At 38.4% G+C, this 25,236-nt stretch overlaps 1 protein-coding gene across 12 annotated transcripts in view; it reads right to left on the bottom strand.

The window, feature by feature from the left end:
• MCTP1 (multiple C2 and transmembrane domain containing 1) overlaps positions 1 to 25,236 on the bottom strand; it is a 506,871-nt gene that overhangs the window by 52,456 nt on the left and 429,179 nt on the right. For all 12 annotated transcript variants that reach the window (XR_013445693.1, XM_078067054.1, XM_078067050.1 and 9 more), the window contains one exon: positions 21,001 to 21,054. Coding sequence is in view for 11 of the 12 variants with exons in the window: in XM_078067054.1 (XP_077923180.1) it covers positions 21,001 to 21,054 (54 nt within the window). In the remaining variant the exon portion in view is untranslated. The remainder of the gene's footprint in view (positions 1 to 21,000; positions 21,055 to 25,236) is intronic.

The raw sequence follows: 25,236 nt of genomic DNA, 5'->3' as shown, positions 1-25,236 counted from the left end.
GTTTTTAGTTTTACTCTCACGTGGTCAGCACAAACCGCTTAACAATTACTGTCACATGGATTTTCTACTGCTTTCTTCCTGGGGGAACTATTGCAATATTCTTGGAGGACAAAGGAAGAATGGGTTGAGCATCTTCATTATTCAATCTGTGCAAAGAAATCAGTGTGTAAAGGATGTTTCAGAAGTGCAGAAGAGCTAAATGAGAAAGCATTTTTTTTTTTCTAGGAAATTTCATTTATGTCTTTGGCTTTCATAAGGATTGCGGTATATAGTGGCTTTTGCAAATAATTACCAGGATGTTATTGCCTATTTCCTTTCAGATATTCCTTCCATGTTTAAGACAAGCTCAAAATACAGTGTTCATGGGCACCTGGGTGGCTCAGTCAGTTAAATGGCTGCCTTCGGCCCGGGTCATGATCCCAGAGTCCAGGGATCAAGTCCCGCATCGGGCTTCCTGCTCAGCGGGGAGTCTGCTTCTCCCTCTGACCCTCCCACTCTTGCGCTCTCTCACTCTCTCTCAAATAAATGAATACAATCTTTTAAAAAATACAGTGTTCATTCTATTAGGCATCTCTTAGCAAAAGAAATTCTAAATTCTACTCTTGCTCTATGGGTAAATGCCCCAACATTGGAACTTCTTGTTAAAATGTGAAAACCAAAGAAGTTGTATATGAAGAATCTGGATCTTAAAAGTAACTTCTCTCCTCGAAATGATATGTAGGGTAGGCTGTGCCTCTTCCGTGTAGAGTTGCCAGTGCATGGAATGGAAGGAGAGTGTAATTGGTGTGCTGGCCCCTGAGAGAAAAAGCAGTATCTAAGGAAACATTGAAATAATTACTAAATATGTGTATAAAAGAGGCATGGTGATAGTTACAGGAGAAGGGAAAGAGAAGGAAAGGAAGAGAGAAATCGTTCTTAGATGATTATAAAATATATCTTATTTACCTGAGAGAGTTAAAGTGCATTGGCTATGCTTTTTAAAAACTGGTCTTAATTACCCTTGAGACCAGAATTCCATATGAGGTAAATATGTTTTTAGATAGTTTTCTAAAATATGTATAATTTACTCAAGGAAAAAAGGACTGTGTCCTCTGGAGCCAATCTAGCCTCACAGGTAAATACAAATTTAAGTAGATTCCTAAGAAGTATATTATGTACAGTGGCTGATGGAGTGGAATGTCTATGAAGAAGCTGGGAAGGTCCGTCAGTTAAGTACATAATAAAAATGTATTGGAAAAATACATCATTTTCTCAGTGGACTATAATTGGCTATGCATAGTAAAAAGTCTTATTTTCAAAAATGTATTCTGCATCCACAGAGTTTTAAATCTCAGTAACTGTGTTATTTTTAAAACTCAGAATGCTAAGCAATATTAGTGAGAGTGACAGAAGAACTGCATGGTAGATGTCATTCTATAATTTACAACTCTTTTTGACATCTTTTTTTTTTTAACTTCTTCTTTTCAAGCAGACTTTGTCTAAAGCCAAAGGTGAAAAGTTAAAGAAGATGGAGAACAAAATTCCACTTTCCTTACCAAACAGTCTGATTGATGCCTTTAGAAGTGTCCCAGTACATTTACCTTAAGAATATATCCTTTTTTATTATCCTGGAAGAGTTTTCTATTATAAGCAAAATGAGAAGAAAAAAAGAAAGAGAGAAAGAAAGAAAGGAAGGAAGGAAGGAAGGAAGGAAGGAAGGAAGGAAGGAAGGAAGAAAGAAAGAGAGAGAGAGAGAAAGAAAGAAAGAAAGAAAGAAAGAAAGAAAGAAAGAAAGAGAAAGAAAGAGAAAGGAAGGAAGGAAGAAAGAAAAGTAAGGAAAGAAGAAAGGAAAAAAGGGAGGAAGGGAAGGGAAGGGAAGGGAAGGAAAAGAAAGAGGGGAGGGAATGTAAAGTATCTAGAGTAATGCAACAGTCTAGTTCTGTCATTTACATCTTCATTTGGTGGGCCAGCCTTTCTTATCCCACTGATTAAGAGGCTTCCTTCTTCCAACATATCATCATTCCCCCAGCCCATCAACTCAATTCTAGCTTCACTTGTCACCTTTCTTTGCAATGTGTCCTATGTCCTTTCTGTATTATCCTGTTTGTGTACAAATCACAGTTGTTGAGCTGTGAACTGTTGTGCTTTTGTTGTTACATACTCATGTTCTGTCATGTAGCCCCAGCTGAGCCTTCACCATTAACTTGACCATCTGGTCATTCTGGGGTTGACTGGCTATCACATTCCTTTCAAGTGCTCTTTCAAACTGCTTCCTTTCTCCAGAGTCTCCTACCCTAACTTTCAACTCACAACAGGTGACCATTTCTCCAACTTTGCTGAAAGAAAGAAGCCACATGTGCCTCCTCAACACCCACCTTTCCTCCCTGAATCTCACCACGGAATTCCATCCCTTCTCTTGTGCTCTTCTACCCACCTGTCTCTTTTGAGACCTTCTAGCACTCTTCTAGCTCTGTAAACGCAACTTCCCCTACTTGTTCCTTCTAAAATAGTGTGAGCTCCCCATGACGAAAACAAATCCCAAGTTCCTGCCAATGCCCTAAGTTCCTGTCCTTCCTCCCCTCCCCTTCCAGAGTCAGACCATTCTGAAGGGCAGTCCTTGCAAGCTGCCGCTGGTGTACCCTGTGCTTTCTGCTGTCACCACTCTAGGGAAACTACAAACACCAGGGTCATGACTGATTGAATCATCAATGTTCATGACTTTTTTCCTCAGTTCTCATCTTCCATGAGCATTTGCCATATTTATTCTAGTGTTACGTTTCTCAAAACTCTTGGTTCCCATAACAGCAACCCTTCTGATTCCCCTCCTACCACTCTTATGATTCCTTCTCAGCCATATGCTCTGTTCTTCATCCTGTCTTGCCCCTTAAATAGAGGCATTCTCCACAGAGCTGTCCTTGGCCCTTTTCCCCACACTCTCAACAGCCTCCGTTTCAGTAATTACTTTTATCTCTAATTAGTACTGTTCAAATTTAACTCTCTGGCCATAACCTCTTCTTTGAATTCCAGATTTATATTTCTAGTGTCTACTGGAATACCTCATTTGATGGCCTGGTGACATTTCAAACTCAACATGTTAGAACAGAAGCAATTTCTTCCCCTCTAAAATCTATCCCTACTCAGACTCTGTTCCGTTTAATAACATGACAACCTTCCTGGGTGTCCATGACTGATCAATACCACTGCTGCTGCTAACAATAATGATAATACCACTCTAATAATATTATACTTATCAAATTTGTTCTGTGATATAGACATCATTCTAAGCTTTATACATATGTATTCATATTATTCATTTAATCCTTATAAGGCAGGAACTATCACTACCCCATTTTATGGATGAGGAAACAGAGGGATAGAGGTGAAGTACTTTGCCTAACATCACACAAAGACCTGGTTCCAGAACCAATACTCTTAACCATTATGCTACCCTGCTTCAAGAAATCTAAAGAGTTTTTTGGAGGTATTCATAAGAATGTGTTATAGATGAGTGTGGCTGGAAGGTGGTTCATTTGAGGTATGGGGGACTTGAAATCAAGTGGTGATTTTAGGAATGGGAAGGAGAGTGACTGATGGGAACTCACTGGAGCTCTGTGATGACGGGGCCCATACTCAACTCTGCATCATCTAAGGCACCCCAGGCAATGACTGGGTCTCAGAGAACAGTGAATGGGGATAGGAACAAATTCTATGCATTGGGAACAGAAAGCTCCTTTTTCTATTATACTGGCATAGGTAGATCCAATTGTTTCCATATGGGAGGTGTAAATGTTAGACAAGGGATCAGAAAGGTATTGGCAAAGTGAAGATGATATGACAATCACGTTTATTTTACTAAGTACTATCCAGTATACAACATGGTTAGTTGGAGTAGTTATGGGACTCTGTGATACCTGAATTGCTGTTTTCCACTCATACACATATGACTTTCTCTTCCCTGAGTATTTAACCAAATGCTCACTATTTGTATACCATTGTGCATAATATGTGTTATACCCTTCAGTTTCTGTCACTAGAGTTTATAATGTTTTTGTGGAGACAGGACACATTAAAATGGAATAAGATCATGAATTAATAATTAATATGTAAATGTCATAAGAATGTGCCACAATGGTTTAACTCATGAGCTTTGGAGTCTAGATAGAAGTGAGTTCTAGCTTCAATCTTTATCTGTGACTTTGTACAAGTCGCTTAGCCTAGCACAGATGATAGAACCTATTTGATAGGGTTGTCATGAACAAGAAATGAGATGATGCATGTGAGGCACTCAGCACAGGGTGTGTAATTTCAAAAAAAGAAAAAATGGAAGGGAAAAAATAGATGAATATCAACTGAGGAGAACAAGTACATGATTATATGTTTTGAAATACAGTTCACTATTGGCTAAAGAGTTAATTGACAGGATGCAGGGAGGGGAGCAGATTCCAGTTGCATTTTAAAGGGTAAATGGGTCTTAAATAAGCAGAGAGGGCCTTTCATGTAGATAGCAAGGCAGAGCATATCCAGAATCTAAGAGGAAGGTACAAAGTAAGGAATAGTACACTGCCCAATCTATGGAATTTTTATTACAGATTAGAGAGAACCATCAAAAGATGGTTTGAGTTTTTGCACCTTCGTGAGTAAAATACTGTGCTACTGGTAGAAATCCGTTAGCTACAAAAGGAAGCTATTTTGAGAGGAAGAATACAAGTTCAGATCGAAATATACGGAGTTTGGGCTTATGTTGAGACAACTTTCAATGTCCAAAAGGGTGGAAAGACACAACAGACGTGGGACAAAAGGCATAACCACAAAGGTTTAGCTCCTTGAGTAGAGGAATTAGGTCTCATTTCTCTTTGTACCCTTCAGAGCACATAGCATAAGTGCTTTGAACGTTACAAGTACATAATACTTGTTGCATGAAAGTAAAGATTTTGGAGTTATGCTAAGGGATAGTTAAAATTGTGGCCATAGATTAGTTCTTTAAGAAAGAACAAAATTGGGAGATACCCAAACACTGGACACAAAAGATGAAAACTGAAGTGTTAGAGTAAAAAAAAAAACCTGAGCGCACAGGGAGATGGAAGAGGATATTAAATGGTGGTTAAGATAGCATTGAGCTAAATGCACTGAGAAGGTGGAAGATCCAGTGAGGTTATTAATGTCTTCGGGGAACAAGTTTAGTACAGTGTTATAAATGGAAGCCACGAAGGGAAGAATTAAGATTGAACAACAGAGGGGAGTAAATGGAGGCAACAGATGTAGAGCATGTCTGAGATTGATGGTGAAGGAAGGAAAAGAAATCTCACTATTTTCTTAAAATGTGTCCACATAGGATGCAAGAACAGACATTTGTCATAGGTACACAAATATTTATTACATGCATGCATGCATGACTATGTGAACAAATGAATTAATTGAATGAATCATTCATCCTGAATATGAGAAAAATATCATATCTTGGTTCTTTTTTTCTTAATCAGAATATTTCCCCCCTCATTTCTGTGCTATGAGTATGCAACTAGATGCAAACACACTTACAGGTGACAACGCTGGTCAACCCTTATAAAATAAAAACTGATCTCTTTCTAGCATATTACTTTCACTTGTTATGGGAAAAGATTCACACAGGAAGTCCTATTGTTATGATTTAAATTGTGGGAAAAGAAATATTTAGAAATAAATACAAGGAATTTTAATTCTCATATCAATTGTTTTAGTAGAAGCTATAACCCTTCCAAGTAGCTCCCATCTGGATAGTCTCTTGTATTAAAACTAATTGTTTTGTATGTTTGGAAAATGCACAATTTCATCATCATGGAGAAAAGTCTGTAAAATATCATTATAAAATAAAAAACAAACATGACTTATGGAAACAAACAAAAAAACCCTGAAATCAGTAAGCATCTATTTACTTCATATAAATGAAAAACAAGTATCAAAATTTTAGCTATGGGTTTGCCTTTTTTTAATGCTATAAAATTCATGCTGAGTGGAGAAAACTCATGCTTGATACATTCAACTTATAGTATATTTTCAAGGTGAATTACTAAATCCTCAGACCCTGACCTTCTAATGAAGGCACTGAAGCAAGCACAGAGTTGGTGAAGAAAACCACAAAGATATAAAAATGCATAGATATATGATCAACTAGGGACAAATTTTGATGGAATTATCACCAGATCTCTACAGACAAGGTCTATTTATCAAACATGCCTACCATAAGCTTTGATTCCATTAATTTCCTGAGAAAAGACATCAGGTAGAGTTCTGGATACCAGGTGTGTAAACACTGAGAGATTCTGATATTACGATATCTTTCGTGTAGAAACCCGAACACAACCCAACCAGATGCAGAAGTGAGTTTCCATTGGGAAAGCTACCCACCCTTTTACTACTGTTACCATTATTTAAACGTTTAATGTAGGAGAAACTGAAGGCCAAAAAAGAACATGCTTGCACTTAATTTCAAGTGACAGCTAATACAGTGCATTAAAGGTGTAATACTATACACATGGTAGTTATATATAAATAGTAACATTAAAAAGGGGTTACAACATCCCTAAGACATCCTAAGTCTAAAACACTTAAAAAGCACATTTGCAGCACAACTTATCTTAAATTATTTTAATTGGTTTCAAGATGACTTCAGATTAGTGATGGGCTTTGACTTTTTCTGATTATAAAAGAGAAACACAGATGAATGCTTTTTAGGCAGCCTAATATCATTCCCAGGTAGACTACCACCTAACCTGTGTTACTTAAATGCCATTAACTATCAATGAATGTTATTTTTACATAAGTGTTTTATGTAAATTTTGTTTTCCTAAAGTTGTTAGTTCTCTTAATAAATATAGCTAATGCAAAAAAATTTTTTTTTGTTCTTTCTTTGCATTCATTATCCAGGAACTTTTTCAAAGAAAAAGGGGTGGGGGGAGGCAGAGTGACAGAGCTTGAATACTTAGCAACCATTTTACGGTTGAGAGTCTTTTTTTTTTTTTTTTTTATAGTATGGAAAATAATCCAGTTACATTCTTTAGCTCGATTACTTACAAATAACCTATCTGAAAAAAAAATCAAGTAAATCTGTCAGTTGTGGAAGTTTATTTTCCATGTGTTATCTAGAGATAAGCTAGCCTGTACTATTAGATTTCCACTGACATAATTGTGCATGAATTCTGATCTGATTTGGTATTACATGGTGCAAAAGGTGACACATTTTCTCTAATATACCCCATTAGAAAGGAAAGAAATTGCCAAAGTATGAAATCTGAGGACCTTGATTCAGAAACTATGTGACTTTGAGGTCAGCTCAGTGGAAAAAAAGAACTTGTTCAACTACCCCAGGCACTGAAGGTTGTGACAAGCAAGCCTAATACCCAGGGTGGTTACTCTGTTGGATAATCAATAAAATCTTACATTATCAGGCTGCAACAGCTGTATATTCGTTTATTATACTGCCTTGTACGTCTCCAAAATATTTTTGTATGTAATTGCAGAGAATACAGATGCTGTCCCCATTCCCAAATCATTGCTGATCAGAATACATGGTCAAGATACCGGAACCAGGAAATAGCATATATGTGCATAAGGTGCTGAATATTGATTTTAATATCCACATAATGCTTCCTCACTCCAGCAGAAAAACATTAGCTCCAGCGATCCTGGAAAAGAGTGTTGACCGAGCTACTTAGAGTTTGTACATCCAAAGTCTTAGACATATTAGTGATCTTTTAAATCCTCTGAGAAATGTCCTTGAACAAATTAGTAAAATACCAGATGTGAACTGTTGGCAATTTCAAATTACATTTTCTAAAAAGGAGAAACCCCTATGTTTTAAGAAGGAAGCATTCTGCCATCTCCTTTTCTCGCTTGACTTTCTATTTCTGACAGCCACTCAGAACAAGTACAGCCTGACTTCTAGGACACAGGACAGTGGCGTCTTGTCCTCCTTCATTGGTGGAGGACAATGGATGTCCATTATAGTTTGAAGAGGAATTTAAAAAGGATTTTTTATGACTCCTTTCTACCCACCAACTAGCTTCAATAGAGAGTTCAGCTAGATGGTGGAATTTTTGGACTGCATCCTTATCTATGGATAAAGCAGAAGAAGGGAGATTTAGGTAGCACTTTGAAGTTTTAGTGAAGTAGAGAATGACAATTCAGTTGGTCCTTTGTTGCTTCTCAACTTTTAAACCAAAAACAAAAAGTGATAGAGCTGGAAGTCCGGAATTGTGATGCCGCCAGCTTTGCTTTTCTTTTTCAACATTCCTCTGGCTATTTGGGGTCTTTTCTGGTTCCATACAAATTTTAGGATTATTTGTTCCATTTCTTTGAAAAAAGTGGATGGTATTTTGATGGGGATTGCATTGAATGTGTAGATTGCTCTAGGTAGCATTGACATCTTCACAATATTTGTTCTTCCAATCCACGAGCATGGAATGTTTTTCCATTTCTTTGTGTCTTCCTCAATTTCTTTCATGAGTATTTTATAGTTTTCTGAGTACAGATCCTTTGCCTCTTTGGTTAGATTTATTCCTAGGTATCTTATGGTTTTGGGTGCAATTGTAAATGGGATCGACTCCTTAATTTCTCTTTCTTCTATCTTGTTGTTGGTGTATAGGAATGCCACTGATTTCTGTGCATTGATTTTATATCCTGCCACTTTACTGAATTCCTGTATGAGTTCTAGCAGTTTTGGGCGGAGTCAAAGTAAGTCAAGCAGAGAAAGACATGTATCATATGACCTCACTGATATGAGGAATTCTTAATCTCAGGAAACAAACTGAGGGTTGCTGGAGTGGAGGGTGGGGTGAGAGGGATGGGGTGGCTGGGTGATAGACACTGGGGAGGGTATGTGCTATGGTGAGTGCTGTGAATTGTGCAAGACTGTTGAATCACAGATCTGTACCTCTGAAACAAATAATGCAATGTATGTTAAGAAAAAAAAAAAAGAAGAAGAAGATAGCAGGAGGGGAAGAATGAAGGGGGGGAAATCGGAGGGGGAGACGAACCATGAGAGACGATGGACTCTGAAAAACAAACTGAGGGTTCTAGAGGGGAGGGCGGTAGGAGGATGGGTTAGCCTGGTGATGGGTATTAAAGAGGGCACATTCTGCATGGAGCACTGGGTGTTATGCACAAACAATGAATCATGGAGGACTACATCAAAAACTAATGATGTAATGTACGGTGATTAACATAACAATAAAAAATTTAAAAAGAAAGTGAAATAAACATACATAGGATAAGATTTGGATATACTTGGCAATTTGAAGGTGCTATGCTTGTTTAATTTTTGAGATATAACCTAATCGAGTACTATGTGCTGATAAACCTTAGATAAAAAGATATTCTCCAGTTAGGCAACAGGCTTCATATTCCTTAAAGCTACAGGACATCTATTAGAAGCTTTTCCTCTTTAGACATGGTGGCTGATTTTATTTTCCAAAGATGGCCGCATATCTCCCATCCCTTAGATTCTTATGCAATAGGACCCTGACACTCCTGATTAAGAGGTAGAACTGAATTCATCCTCTCCTGGAATCTGGGCTGGTCTTAATGACTTGCTTGACCAACAGAACATGACAGAAGGGACATTCTGGGACTTCCAAGGCTATATCATAAGAAGCCTTGCAGTTCTGCTTGGTCTCTTGAAACACTCACTTTTGGATCGCTTCTCCCTCTCAGAACTGAGCTGCCATGTTATGAGAAGCCAGCAACAACCTCCAGTCTTCTGACTGAGCCATCTTGAATGTCCAGCCTACATCCACCCTTAGAGGACCAAAACCCCAGACATCTCGCTAGACCCACAAAAGAGATTCAAGTAGGAACTGCCCAGGTGAGCCCATCAACCCATTGAATAATAAGGAATGGTAAATTATTGCTTTAGATCACTAAGTATGTTTTTTTGGAGGGGGGGGCTGTATGGGGAGACTGTTATACAAAAAATGGTGGACTTTGGAGGCAGAGTAAAGTTTGGAGTTTGGTTGTTTCACTTCTTTTGTGACTTTGAGTGAGTTACTTTATGTCTCAGAGGTTTCAGTCTTTTCATTTCATTCGTTCATTCATTCATTCATTTATTTATTTATTTAAAGATTTTATTTGACAGGGGCGCCTGGGTGGCTCAGTCGTTAAGCGTCTGCCTTCGGCTCAGGTCATGATCTCAGGGTCCTGGAATCGAGCCCCGCATCGGGCTCCCTGCTCCGCGGGAAGCCTGCTTCTCCCTCTCCCCCTCCCCCTGCTTGTGTTCCCTCTCTCGCTGTGTCTCTCTCTGTCAAATAAAATCTTTTTTTTTTTTTTTAAAGATTTTATTTATTTATTTGACAGAGAGAGACACAGCGAGAGAGGGAACACAAGCAGGGGGAGTGGGAGAGGGAGAAGCAGGTCTCCCGCTGAGCAGGGAGCCCGATGCGGGACTCGATCCCAGGACCCTGGGACCATGACCTGAGCCGAAGGCAGACGCTTAACGACTGAACCATCCAGGCGCCCCCAGTCTTCTCATTTTAAAAAATAGTGACAAGAGAAGGTGCTTCTCAACTCACCTATGATCCTCCTGCATCATATTTTCCTTAAGACTCTTAGATCAAAGCCAGAATCAGCATGGTTACTATATGCCTTTCCCTCTGAACCCACTTTTGAGGTATCAAAAATATTCTGCCTCCTTTTACATGGATACTTCTTGCTTCCACATTGGATCTGTGTTTACTTAGTAAAAGCACACTGAATGGGGAAAAGGCACTGAATATGGACCTGTTGCCATCATTTTTCCAAATGCTCTCTCTCAAGACCTAGTGCCCAGGAAGGAGAGGGATGGGTAGGCACAGATGACACTCTCTGTCTATACTGACCAGAACGGGTGATGACTATGCAAAATTGCATACCAAGTGACCGAGGTGTCATCTCTAGGTGGGTCAACAGGCTTTGCTACAACATGACCAGGAAGGAAAGTTAATTAGAGGGTTTGTTTCCTGATCTCAGTTTCTTCATCATTAGGCAAGTTACCTAATTCCTAGACTTAGCTTCTTCTTAGATTAAGTTAACTTGTTTTTAGGCTCAACTACTTTTCTATTTTAGTCACATTATCTGGTTTCTAATCTTAGCTACTTCCCCATTAGCCAAGTTAATCTTCCTGATACTGAAGCTTGGGAATGATAACTGATAAGCCAATACGCAGAGTTATTGCGAACATTAAATTAAGGTACAGAAGGGGAGGTACTTTGAAACATGTGAAGGCTACACAAATATAAGGATATCTCAACCAGGCATCTTATAGTCTTCCCTTATTCTATACAACATAAATTGTTTCAAGAATCTTATTACATTTACTATTAAAACTATCTCTCAGATTTGTTTCTTTCTTATTATCATGATTGCTGTTTTAGCGCAGGCTGCCATTATTTCTTGTTGGGGCAACCATGGCACCTCCTAGCATATTTCTCTACTTAAAGTCTCATTTCCTTCTTATTCTATCGCCTGCCTCTTGCCAGAGTTTTCTTCTAAAAGCACAAATGTCATCATGACAATTCCCTATTTTAGAACTGCCTCTGATTCCTCATGGCTTGAAGATAATTCAGATTCCTTAGATGATGGCTAAAGCCTTCACAACCTTAAATTTACCTTTCCCAGTGTCATTGTCCTCCACATTATGCTCCTACTGTGCCACATCCTCCTTGACTTTACAAATCACACTTCCTTGTACATTCTCATTCATCCCTCAAGACCTAAACTAAATGCCACCTCCTCTGTGCAACATTTGCTGCCAATTCTGTGAAGACGGTCATCTTTCTGTTTTTCCCAAACTCTTTTTAACTTTATTGTAACATTTTTCTCACCGTATCATAATTATTAGTTTACATAATCAAGGGTCCCACCAGGCAGTGACTCCTAAAAGGCCCATATTTATCTTTGTCTACCCAGTGTCTTGTCCTCACTATAAGCTTATGGGAAAAATAAATCATTTTTTCAATGAGAGAGCCCTAACAGCAAAATGGTTCAACCTGTATCTGAGATTGAGCCTCAAGGGCTGCAGATAGATCTGTGCTTTTAGGAAGAAAAAAGTATTTTAGATTTTCCTTTCTGAGACCCTGATTAGTTTTATTTAAAAGCTCCTGTTTTATTTCAAATTATAATTGATTCACATTGATTCACACAGAGTAATATGGGATGATGTTGTATCCATCAGCCTGGACTAAATTATGTTGCAGCAACAAAGACCTCAAAATCATAAAGGCTCCTAAAAACAAGGGTTGGGTTTATTTTTTGTTCATATTACGTGCCCTTCTGGGTTGGCTCCACATTATCTTTATTCTAGAACTCAAGCTAAAGAAGGATCTCCTATGTGGATAGTTACAGCTATGTTTCAGAAGGAAAAGAGAGATGGCAGAGCCGAGGATAGCTCTTGAGCTTTTGGCTGGGAAGTGGCATGGGTCAGCCAGAGTGAGTTACACGGCCATGACTGAGATTGGTAGGCAGCGAGGAATATTTTGAACAGAGAGCAATCTGTTACCAAAAGTAAGGAGACAGGTAATATTGTTACCACCAGGTTTAGACCCCTAGCATAGTTTGCTATTGATAGGAATCTGAGAAAACACACCCTGCTAACATGGTTATAGCCATACATCTTTGTTTACTTTGAGTCTAGCTTAAGTTGGAAAATTTCAAAGGAAAAAAACAGTACCATGAGGTTTTCATATCTATTGATTTTCTATTAATTCTGGAGTGTGATGGAACACAGGAAGTGCAGGATTCTGGCCAATGGAAGCATGCAACCAATAACATTAAAGGGAGTAGCTCAGGCTGCCTATTCTGAAAATCTATTAGACATTGTGGATCTTTTCCTTTATATAAAAACATTTTGGTTATTAAAGATCAGGACTTTACCTGGCTTTGGATTTTCCCCAAGGGGAAAAAAAAAGACTTGTATTAAAATATTTTTTGTGTTCATCATACCACCAAGCAAAATAACCCATGTCACTGGAAATATTTTGGTGAAGCCATACATTTCTTCAAGTTGTATTCTCATCAATTGATGTCAACACTACAGAATTTCTGACATTTCTCTAATATCTCCCTTTTGCATGTAACGATACAAACTGATACCTCTATTTGCTTAGCCAACTCCTGTTGGCAAGTTCTTACAATCAAAGAATTCCTCCGTCGTGAACTTCTTTTAGAATCTGCAGAGTCAATGCCTTTAACATGGTGAAGAATTTCTTTGCCAAATAAATCTTCAGGCAGAATAAAAATCTTGGCACTCTGGGCTCCGACAGAGCATCTGTGATGCTTGGCAACACATCTGGTTCTGCTGCTTTGGTGAAGAAACATGCTCCTCATCTCAACATGCAGTGGTGTCAGCCAGTGTCAACGATTCTGCCAGGGATCCTGAAAAAATTGTGTCTATTTCTACAAATGCTGTCAACCTCTTGAGAGCCAGGACTGACACACTATTTCAAGAGGTTTTGTCAAGAAATGGGAGTCTAAGAGTAAGTTCATTGCTGCAATATAGACGTTAACTAGCTTTCCAGAGGTCCTGTCTTGAAACATGTGATTGGCTTTCAAATACAAGTTCTGCTTTTCTGAAGCAAAGGAAATCCAATGATTAGAATAAAGCAACAGGAAAGAGTCCATTCATAGTTTGTTTTACTTGATGGCTATTCTTGCCAAATTATCCAACTACATCTTCCTATTTCAATTCTTTTCGCTCTACTGCCATGCTGGAAGGGCATGTTGGGGGCATTTGTCTACACATTCCAAGGCTGAAGAAATGCTTCTGGAAACTGGAACGAGGAGTGACAAATCTTTCCATTTGTTTACAGGTAGAAACCCACAGACAGTTGGAATCGTTAGATAACTTTTTAAAAGCGAATTCTGTCTCCAATGACCTCACGGAACTGTGAACATTTTTTTTTTTTATTAATGATGCAAACGTTTTAAGAGATGATCTCCTCAGCACAAAAGAATATGAATTCAACAAGGACTTTGGAGAACTGGAGAAATTCCTCTGTGCTTAACCTTGACCTAATAAAGCCACGGCAGCTCCCATTCTGTTTGCTACTGTTTTCTCTTGCCAAGTCAATGTTTTAAGCAAGTACTCTGCCATGCAACTGAAAAGTCATCGTCAAACAGATGTCAAAAATAACAAGCCTATTGTTGTGTCAAAAACCACTCCATAATTTCAATATCAAAGCCAAACATCAGCCTTCTTGTAGAAGCTTACTTCTGAGCTGAACTAAACTTTATTTTTACTTGGAAAATTTGCATTTATCTCAGGTGTTTGAGGAAAATAGGCATTAATGTCAAGAGGAAGGTAGTGAGCCACAGAGATATGACTTAATAAAGAAACTTTATAGTCTCTGTAAAATAATTCTATTTCCATTGCAATAAAAAAGGCATGAAAAAGTTTTTTGTATGTTTATGTGTTTTTTGGTTTTTTTTTTTTCCTGGGGAAAAAGTCTACAGCTTTCTTCAGATTTTCAAAAGGTCTGTGACCTGAGTAGGGCTAATACCCTCTGCCCTGGCGCTTTATTGAGTGAAATATTTTGAGGAATAGAATGAATGTTCTGAAGAAGTGAAATTCTGTGGAAAAAGCAAGTTAACCATGACTTGGTGCTGCACTCACCATTGAAGAATACAGGCTCCTAAACAGGAAAGCAATCAAGAGCACAGACATGGGTACAAACCCACTCTTATTTCTGGACAAGGTTTTCTGAATAAAAACTAAGGCAATTTGGATAAAAATATTTGCTTTGTTATACCGTTCCTAGTTTCCATAGTGAATGAAAAACTGTGTAGCCATATTCATACAGAGAAGTAGGATTAATAAGGAAAAAATTAGGAGCTCAGATCTTGTGCTTTAAAAGGTACTATTATTTTAGAAGTGTGGAAAATGCAGTTGGAAGGCACCTGTATGAGTTCCTACTGCTGCTATAATGGATAAACCTAGTGGCTTAAACAACACAAATTTATTAACTTACAGTTCTGCAGTCTAGAAGTCAGAAATGCATCTCAGCGGGCTAAAATCAAGATGTGGGCAGGGCTGTATTTTTTTCTGGAAGCTCTACGGGAGAATCCATTTCCTTGCTCTTTCCAGCTTCTAAAGGCTACCCACATTTCTTGGTTTGTGGCCACCTTCCTCCATCTTCAAGGCCCGGATAGCAGCTCAACCCTCTAACCCCACCCTGCTCCCCATCAGTTTGTTGTGTTAATGCCAGGGCTCTGGCCTTGACTCCATCCGGCCCCACACTGGGTGCTGTACAGCTGCTCCTTCTGCTGCTGTTTCTTGGTCTTTAGCTTCTCCTAGTGCTTGGTACGGGGCGTGCACCCTTTCTTGGACTGCAGAACTTCCTGAGGTTCTCTTTCTGAGTCCAGTGAATGATCGTGAGAACAAGGGTGAGGGGCTTGCAGACAGCTCAGATCTTGGAGACCTTGGACCCTGCACTGCCCATCATGCTGGTGACTTGCACCTGGAGGACCTCTACCTTCAGGCCCTCCAGATGTCTCAGCAGCTCTCCCTTCTGGCCAGGAAGGTCCCCAGTGCTGGTTTGGGCCATAGCTGCGCAAGTGGTGGCCGCTTTGATGGCCCCTTAGACTTTTAAGGACACTTACTATTATATCGGGTGCACTCAGATAATCCAGCATAATCCTATTATAAGGTCAGCTGATTAGCAACCTTCACCTCATGGGCTACCTCAGCGCCTCTTTGCCATGTAGTGTAATAGAGGTTCCAGGGATTAGGATGAGAACATCTTTGAGGGGTTATTATTCTGCCCACCACATCACGGCTTAGCTGGGATAGTGGGAAAGGGCTGAAAGTACAGGAAAACAGTGTGAAGAACTGGAAACCTGGAAGTAAAGAGCTCCTGATTATGCTACCAGAATACCTGAACATCAGGTCTAAGGTAATTTGTATCTGTTCTTTGATATTTATTCTCCCAGAAAACTTAGTTTTTAGGAATGGTAAAGATGCCAAACTTGGAAAACCTGACTGTCAGCCCTGGCTCTACCACTTATTGTCCATATCACCTTTGGCAATGCACCTATGTTTGCCTGAAGCACAATTTCCCCATTTTAAAATAAATTGGAACTAGTGGGTCCAGATGATTGTAGTAGGCAGAATTCTAAGATGACTGCCAAGATTCCCACTTCCTGTTAATATAATCCCCTCCCCTTGTATGTGAAGGGAATTAAGAATACAATGGAATGGTCATCCCATGATTAGGTTATGTTATGTGGCACAGTGGACTTTAAGAAAGGATTACCTTTCGTGAGCCTGACCTAATCAGATGAACCCTTAAGAGGGACTAGGCTCTTCCTGAAGAAAGAGAGTTCACGTGTGAGACAGATCTGACAGAAGGGAGATTCTCCATTGATGGATATAAAGATGGAAGGGACCATGGAAAGTGACCGCTAGGAGTGAAAAGCCAACAAGAAAAACAAGGGCCTCAGTCCTCCCAATACAAGGAATTGAATTCTACCAACAGCCCAAGTGAGCTTGGAAGTGGATTCTTCTGCAGAGCCTCAGATGAGAACTCAGCCTGACGGATGCCTTAAGTGTTAGACTCTGAGCAGAGAATCCAGTTGAGCCATGCCTACACTTCTGACCTACCCACTGAGAGCTAATACATATGGTTTGTTTTAAGCCTCCGAGTTTGTGGCCATTTGTTATGCAGTAGTAGGAAACCAATAAACTAATATAATGCTATTGCAGTTAAATGTGAGTTAAGATTTCTTTTTAAGAATTTTTTTTCTTGACTCCTCTTTCCCTGCCTTTCTCCAAAGCTTTGATCTGCTTCTCCACCATGTAATTATTTCATTGAATATAACCAGAAAATGCCATTTTGTCAGATTAAAATCTTCTCTCCTATCACATATTAGAGTTATCTCCTTCCCCCCATGCTTGATTTGAGATGCAGAGACGTATGCATCTTGGGTATATTATATACATGTTTAGGGCTGGAGAATCAAACCAGATAACACAGATTTTGAGAATTAAAGCAAACAATCTGCATATTTTGAATTAACTCAGATATGTTTCACTCATTGCATCTAGTTATCTTGAAACACAATAACATTGACCTAATGGCTGAAGAAAAAGGAGAACCAATGTAAGCATAAATGCCTGAACATTTTAATATTTTTTATCAATAAACATTAGTAGTATGCCATGCATTTGAATCCATGCTTATCCTGAGGAAAACCTGCATTCTATCTTCTGCTTCCTGATACTGCAGCTGGATCCCATTACAAGGGTAGGACACACCATGAGAAGCATGCCTAAACTTTCTAAGCTACAAAACTAAAGCTGATCTTCATTAATTAGATGTCTAGATTATGCAGATTGACCACTGTATTACCATAAATAACATGGTCAGAAACACTATTATATGGCTTAGTGATAGCTCCACCTGGGTCATTTGGCTAAGCCTTATTTACGAAGACATTCTATTAACCACAAAGGCAGGATTTGATGTCAGGTCAAAAATCAGATCAAACTGTGACTTTGTGGTTGATGGCAGAGAGAATGCTCTACAACAAAGGGAATTGAGAACCCAGGGTGATGTCTTCCTAACATTGGATTCAGGAGAAATTTCATCTCCAGCACACCTTCACAGAGTGCTACTACATAATGCAGATAAGTGAAAATATTAACAGGCCAATGATTCATAACTAAGACCCACCATTTAAAATCCATATTCTCTGCCTTTGTGAAAACCATGGAACTGGATGAAGAGAGAAGCCACCTAATTTTAGATTAAAGCCAATGTGGACAATGGATTCTTGAATGAAGGCAAAGTCTGAGCATCACATGCCCTCACCTGACTAATGATCAGCTGTTTTAATAAAAAGGGAGAACACATGACAAAAAGGCCATGGTGTGGAACAGCTTCAAGATCTGGGGATCCAGGTGAATCATGACTTAGCTTTTACCAACTTTAACCAAAGTCTTCCCAGGTGCTGAAGTCAGCACTAAGGAAAAGCTCTCACACGACTGTTATGCAGAGTAATTGTAATCTTTGTCTGCTTCACCTTTCTGGACCTGTGTCTTTGCCATCTACATAATGATGTGGAGGGAAAGCACTTTGAGCCGAAATGAAATGAACGACGTTAGTTTATGCCCACACGGACCTTGTCAAGTAGCCAATGACTTGCCCTTTCATTGTGAGTGACTAATATCAATGCTGGCTCTAAAGAAAGACACTTTTCATAATCGCCCAACAATCTGCTAAGTGAAAACATATGGAGAGGCTTAGGCAAAGCCTGCCAGGGGTCTTTGCTGAATGGAAAACAGGTGCTCTCATTCTGTGCCACGTAATACCCCATTTACCCCCAAGTCCAAAGGTTAGAGGACTAATAGCTGCCTTGTGGCAATCAGGGAAAGCCAAGAAACTAGCCCTGGTGAAACATCTGGGACATATTTTACATACTTGCAACATATGCTTCAGGTTCAATTAAAGTGAGGCTTTGGCACATTTATTAATCTTTTTTACTTTTATCCTATAAGAGGACTCACTGACCTGACCCCACTATTATACCATATGAGAAAACAGAGAAATAATGAGAGCTAGAGGTCAGTACCTGCTCATATGGCAAAAAACACATTTGTTTTCTCCTGAAATTCCATTACCCATGACTCTATACACAAACTTTAAACAGAGGAACCAATGAATTTTTTAAAGTAGGAAATTACCCTTCTCCCACTCAGACACACTGATAGCCAGGACTTACAACTTTTACCACTCTGACAACCAGTCCAGAGACAGAGGCTGCTAAATGGAAACTCGAAGGATCCTTTCATATTTCCATTTCTTATAGGAAAAACTTTATATTTTAACACATCCACTCTAGGATTCTTCTATTATGCAAGCCCCTGAAAGTCTTTTGTAAATTATTATATTTGAGATTTTCTTTTTTGTTCAGATATGATTTTTATGCTATCAATTGCATTATGAGTAGAAAAGAAAAGCCTCCTTATATATCACTTGAATAAAGGCTTGGATTTATGAAAATCAGCTGACCATCTTTTCATATGGAAAACACACTGTTTGTCAGCATCCTGCGCACAAGAATACAGTTGAATTCACACAGTAATTTAAGCACTCACTTTCAATCAACTTTGGTAACTAGATCTGGAAATGTGTTAGAACCTGGGTGTCAGTTTCAGACACCTCAACACTAGATTACAATAGATGCCACTCCAGAGGCTTCGTGCTGTTTCCACCTGGCATGTTCCGCTTGACATCTAGGTTTTGGTGAGCTGGTTAACCAGGTGTGTTATTCGCTTCCCATTCCTAACATCCTCTCTATTAAAAAAATGACCATCAAGGGGAGATGAGTGGTTTGGAGTATCAACAAACTGGCTAAAAAAAAAAAAAAATACAGGTTGACTTCAAGCAGGGACACTGAAGTACTAGACTTCACTAAGGGTTTCCATTTATTAACATTTCGGAGGGAACGCCTGCTGCTGGAATGAATCTTTATGGTGGCTTTAATAATAAAGCAGCAACAAGCAAGGGAAAATGGCCATAAATGGATGGCAGCTCAGTGTTTATCAGCAGAAAAATGATGATTCAGAGCTGGCATGTTGAGTTAAAATACAAGCTCTCTACAGCTCTACAACTGACCTTAACAATAAATCATATCATTTATTGCCAGAAGTGTATGTTCATGTTATTTAACATTAAAAACAAGCATATATGTGTTTTTGTAGAAAGGAGATTTTGTTAGTGTATATTTGATGATGTCGCTAATGACTAAATGATGTACAGAAGAAAAATTTCACCTAAAAGCTCTATCAATTTCAAAATGTTTGGAATGGCATTAGAAGGGAGAAGGTGTGTATGTGTATGTCTATGTTTTTATTTTCCTTGTAGCATTGAATATTAGTCAAGAAAAAAATCATTTGGGAGTTTGACTAATCACTGTGAATTTTTTTTTTTTTTTTTTTTTTTTTACATTTCTAAAGCTTGCTTCCAACATGCAAATTCTTATACCAGGATATAACTGTACATCTCTACTAGAATCAAAGGTCAAGGGCATAAATTAAGATACACTGTTGTTCTCCTTTATTAAAAAAAAATTCACTGCTTTACTCTAACAGAACTCAGATTCCAGTGAAGGTCAAAATCTGGTTTTATATGCTAACTAATTTGGAAGTAATGAATGATATTCTCTCTTCCCTCCCAATCTCACTCTAGCACTTTTTAGATTTTTTATCTAGAAATGCCCAAGGATTTTGATAAACCAGCATCGCTCTCCTCCTTGCCATAAAAAGCCTTTCTTCTGACCCCAGACACCACTACAGTGGTGCAAAATCACTCTAATTCATCCCTCCAGTTGTCCCCTCTTCCCAGGGGACAACCATTGCAAGAAATCCCAAAAACTAGCTATTTCTTTGTTCGTTTTTGTTTGTTTGTTTGTTTACTGTGGTCACCATTCCCATGCCAACCAGCAATCGGAAAATAACCTCTCAACAGGCTTTCCTGACCAACGAGCCACAGAGCCATTCCAAGTCAAGTCTAGGCCAGGGCCGTGAGCACTGGGATTATTTAAATGCCTTCCGGAGCCCTCCCCACACACATGTGTTCTTTTGCTGAGCAATTCCTTGAAAATTACAGATGACAATATCCATGTTCAACTTAAACAGGCTGCTCTTTTTCTCCCCCTTCTCCCTTCCTCCAAAGTGTAGCCTGATTTGTAATACTCAAGATAGGACAAATTTTTGCCCTTCAAAAACAGTTGTCACTGCTGTTATCTTCACGAGAGCTATCAAGTTCCAGACAAGCTGAATTATTTTTTTTTGTTCCTGGCAGAAAAATATTTGACCCAGCTCTGGACAAAAGCGAAGAGGATTTATAGCCCTCTCTCCTTCTTCGCAACATGCAGTGGCATTGTTAGGATGATAAACAGCACTGTCCAATTTTCTGGACTCAAACACTTCAACTCCGTTTTTAACTGTCTGTAAAAACAGTGTCATGTCTACATTTCCCCATCCCCTGGTACCCAAGTGCTGGGAAAGATAATTACCTTGTCATCTTTGTCATCTTCTTCTTCCTCGTCCTCCAGCATGTCCTCCACTACCTGCAGACAGAAACAGAAGTCATTCTCGTGCTCTTAAAGGAGAGAATTTTGTTCTGTCGTTTTGAACCTTTTGGAAATGAAAACTTTATTAACATTTGAAACGGACGCACGGAGAGGGCACACTTCATCTAGAGACAGGGATTAGGAAAGTGCGATGCCTTTAACTGATTAAAACCAGGGAACTGAATTCCAGTCAGGGGAACCCTATTTGTGTGAAATGTTCTGTGACAACTTAAAGAATCTGAAATATGCATCAGGTAAACTAGCATTAATTTGAGAGATGCTTTAAATCAGGAGACTTCCTTTTTACCTGCTCCACTGTCTGCATTAATCAGACACTTTAAGTTTGGAATCAGATAACTAAGCAGAAAACAGCTCTGCTATTTCTAATTTACTTTTTACCAAACTCTAAGGTAAAGTATACTACCTGTTCATTGATTTATGCTGGTGCTTTATGGCATAAAGCTAATAGCTTTCGTGGCTCAAATTTTACTTATTAATTTTTTTTATTGAATAAATTTGATTTGTAACATTGGCTAAGTCTAAAGTATACCATGTGTTACTTGGATACATTTATGTATTGTTTAGCTTATTACATAATTACAGTACACTATTATGGTCTATGTTCATTATACTGTACATCAGATCGCTATGGCTTATTTACTACCTGTCATGTGTTTGTACCCTTAAACACTGTCACGGCTATCCCTGTCCTCCATCCCCTGGTAACCACCATTTTACTATCTTTTTTTCTTATAGGTTTAACTTTTTTAGAATCCACAAATAAATGATATCATATAGTACTACACGTACTCTGACTTATCTTGCTTTTAATGCGCTCAAGGTCCATCCATGTTGTCACAAAACGGATGCTATCTTCCTTTCTTGTAACTGAGTAACATTCCACTGTGTCTATGTACTACATCCTTTTCACCCACTCATCCACTGATGGGCATTCGGGTTGTTTCCATATGTTGGCTTTTGTGAATAATGCTGTGGCAAACATGGGAGTGCAGATAACTTTTCAATACCCTGTTTTCATTTCCTTTGGGTATATACCCAGAAGTGTAATTGTTCGATCATAGGGCAGATCTGTTTTTATTTTTTTGAGGAACCTCCATATTGTTTTCCATAGTGTTTGGACCAATTAACATTGCTGCCAACAATGTATACAGGTTCTCTATTCACCATTCTCAACAGCACTTACTGTCTCGTCCTGATGACAGCCATTCTAATAGATGTGAGCTAACTCAGTGGTCCATTGATATAGAGGTGATATGGCATTGTGGTTTTGACTTGCATTTCCTTGATATTAGCGACGTTAAGCATCTTTTCATCTATCTGTTGGCCATTTCGATGTCCTCTTTAGAAAATTGCTTAGTTCTTCTGCTTATTTTTAAATTGGATTGGTTTTTTGTTAGGGAGTTGACTGAGTTCTTTAGATATTTTGGATATTAACCCCATATCTGATTTATGGTTTGCAAAAATTTTTTCCCATTCTGTAGGTTGTTTTTTTGTTGTTTGTTTTGCTGTGCAGAAGCTTTTGAGTTTGATGTAGTCCCATTTGTTAATTTTTTCTTTGGTTGTTTGTGGTTTTGGTGCCATCAAGGCTCAAGTTTTAATTCTTGTGTATAAATGTCAACTTTTGACTATCTCTGTATTACTTTTTTATTTTGTGGATTACCAGAAACTCTAATTTTAATTCTCTGATTTTACACAAGGGTTATATTATGAGAATGGACACTGAAAGAAAATTAGAAATGTATTCAATAATCAAATTATATAATATGTATATACAACCCAGGTAGGGGGGTATGCATGAATGTATTTTTAAATGACTCCTAGTTTACTAACTTCAGCATAATGGAATAGTCATTTCAGATTTGCTCAATAAATTTACCCTTTCCTTGATTAACGTGTAACTGTGGCATTACAAATGGCACTTCACTCTGTTTCAGGTGTTTTATTATCGTTTTATACACCTACACACACACACACACTCTCTCTCTCTCTCTGTCTCTCTCTCTCTCCCCATGGAAACCAAAAATTTAAAAACTTTGGGGAGGGTTGTTATTCAGTTAAGTGCCAACTTCTGATTGCATTCATGCCATTTCATATAATTTCTAATTCTTGTGGTGCTTTTCTTTTTTATCTAGTCTGTATCTCTATTGCTGAATAAATTTGATAGAATCATGGTTATTAAATATTTTTAAATCCTTCTCCCAAAGCTCATAACTGTAAAAGATAGAGACAGCGAGTGCTTCTTTCATGTGGCTTATGATACAGACAGGAGTATGTTATGAGTGAAAACTTCAATAGCTAAGACTGTATTATGCAAAGAGCTACACAAACTGAGATAACATGTCGGGACTCTCGGTGATCTAATAATTGTTCTCAAATATTCTAAAAGCATTAGCTGATTTAAAAGAATAGCCCAAACACAAACCTCCATTTCTCATAAACCAATATATAACCAAAAGCATCTGACAACCTGTGAGATTGTTCCTAATTTAATGTCATACTTTAAATCTTCTATTACATGGTAGAATTTTGTGGTCTTTCCTTTGGACATTCAACATTTCAAAAGAACCAGAGCAGCACAGTGTGCTGTTTCCAGTATCTGGTGAGAGTTTACACTTATTTTGAAGACATATAAAGCAATTCAGCCTCAGCAAGAAAGAAGGACTCTTTACATTCTAACTATATTCAGCAACTCTGTAAGCATTTATGGTAAAGCCCTTTGGCCAAGAAACACAGTGCTAGGTACTGCGGGAATACAAAGATGAGTAACACAGATATTTCATCTATACTCATGTCAGCCCTCAAGAGAAATATAGTTCAGTAGAATTTAAATGGAGACTATAAGCTAATCTTTCATGTTGGCTTTTAGTTTCCTGAAATTTTGAAGTATTCAGAAGTATACAGACAATAATAGTAACAACATATAATCACGGTGCCAAATGCCAGGCAATTCTAAAACGGGCTATTTTTGATGGAGGTTTAAATGGGAGAAACAGCCACAATAGTTCAGTACTTTGTATTTCTCCAAAAGAATTCACCTAACACAGCAAATAGCTGAAACAGAACTCAAACTCAGACAGTGGGACAACACAGAGCCAGCTCTCACCCCTGCCCAGTTCTTGGGTGGGGGCGGGGAGGGGGGAAGAATTCACCTAACTCCCCTAAGTTTTGTCTAAATGATTATAATTTCATATCTCTAGTAAAATGATTGATTTAGATTAAGTAATTTTTTAGGTTGGTCATTATGATCCATTTTATTTTTCAGTAAAAGTTGTATATATTGGAGGTATGAAACAGGATGATTTGGTTAATACTAAAATTACCCACACAAAGTCATTTATCAAATATGTCAAGGAAAAAGAAATGAACACTACAAGTATACTTTTACTCCTGTGCATAAACTCAAACAATGTTTTTGCTAGTTATTATTAAAAATGTATTACATGCCTCTCCTCTTCAGTACTGATGATCATACTGCAGGTGCTAGGAAGTAAGAATGGCGTTGGATTTTGCCTAGCAGATTGCAAGGTGCATAATAGGTGTTCCAGAAATATTTGTTGATAGAATGAACAGATGAATGCATCATCTATTCTTCATAGCCTTCAATAGGCTTTTACATAAAAGAACTGAACTAGCTCACAGAACTGAACTAGCTTATCTGGAAAGTTATATACTTAATCAGTGATGCAGATTAATAAAAGCAAATATTCAAAATGCCTTCCAATATCCGCCCAGAAAGAGAAAGCATACATATTTAACCTTTAAGATTTGGAGATTTCTACTACCTTCAAGATAATTTTCAAAAATTCAAAATATCATCAAAACATCAAACAAGCCAATAGCTTAATTTACACATTTTCCAAATCAGCTGCGGATCTTATGTTCAAGAACGACTCAAAGAGGTCTACAGAATCAGGCTCTTCATTTGCAAAACCCAAACTGTTCTTACCCTGCACGAGTGGGTAATTGGCTACGCGCAATTGCTCTACAAATGTGCAGCCAGAACCACCCAATACAACCATTTGCTCTTACATTTGGCAGAAAAGTGTTGTGTTAGCGAGAGGCCTTTGTGTTGTGTTTTAGCACTCTAGCGAGGGCTTTTCCCCTCCTCCAGTGTCTTTTTAATGTTACATCATAAACATCTACAAGTGAGGATTTATA

Source organism: Halichoerus grypus, chromosome 2, assembly GCF_964656455.1.
Source record: "Halichoerus grypus chromosome 2, mHalGry1.hap1.1, whole genome shotgun sequence".
NCBI classification, from domain to species: Eukaryota; Metazoa; Chordata; class Mammalia; order Carnivora; family Phocidae; genus Halichoerus; species Halichoerus grypus.
The sequence above is the reverse complement of the archived record's forward strand: the minus strand, read 5'-3'. Positions and strand labels throughout refer to the sequence as shown.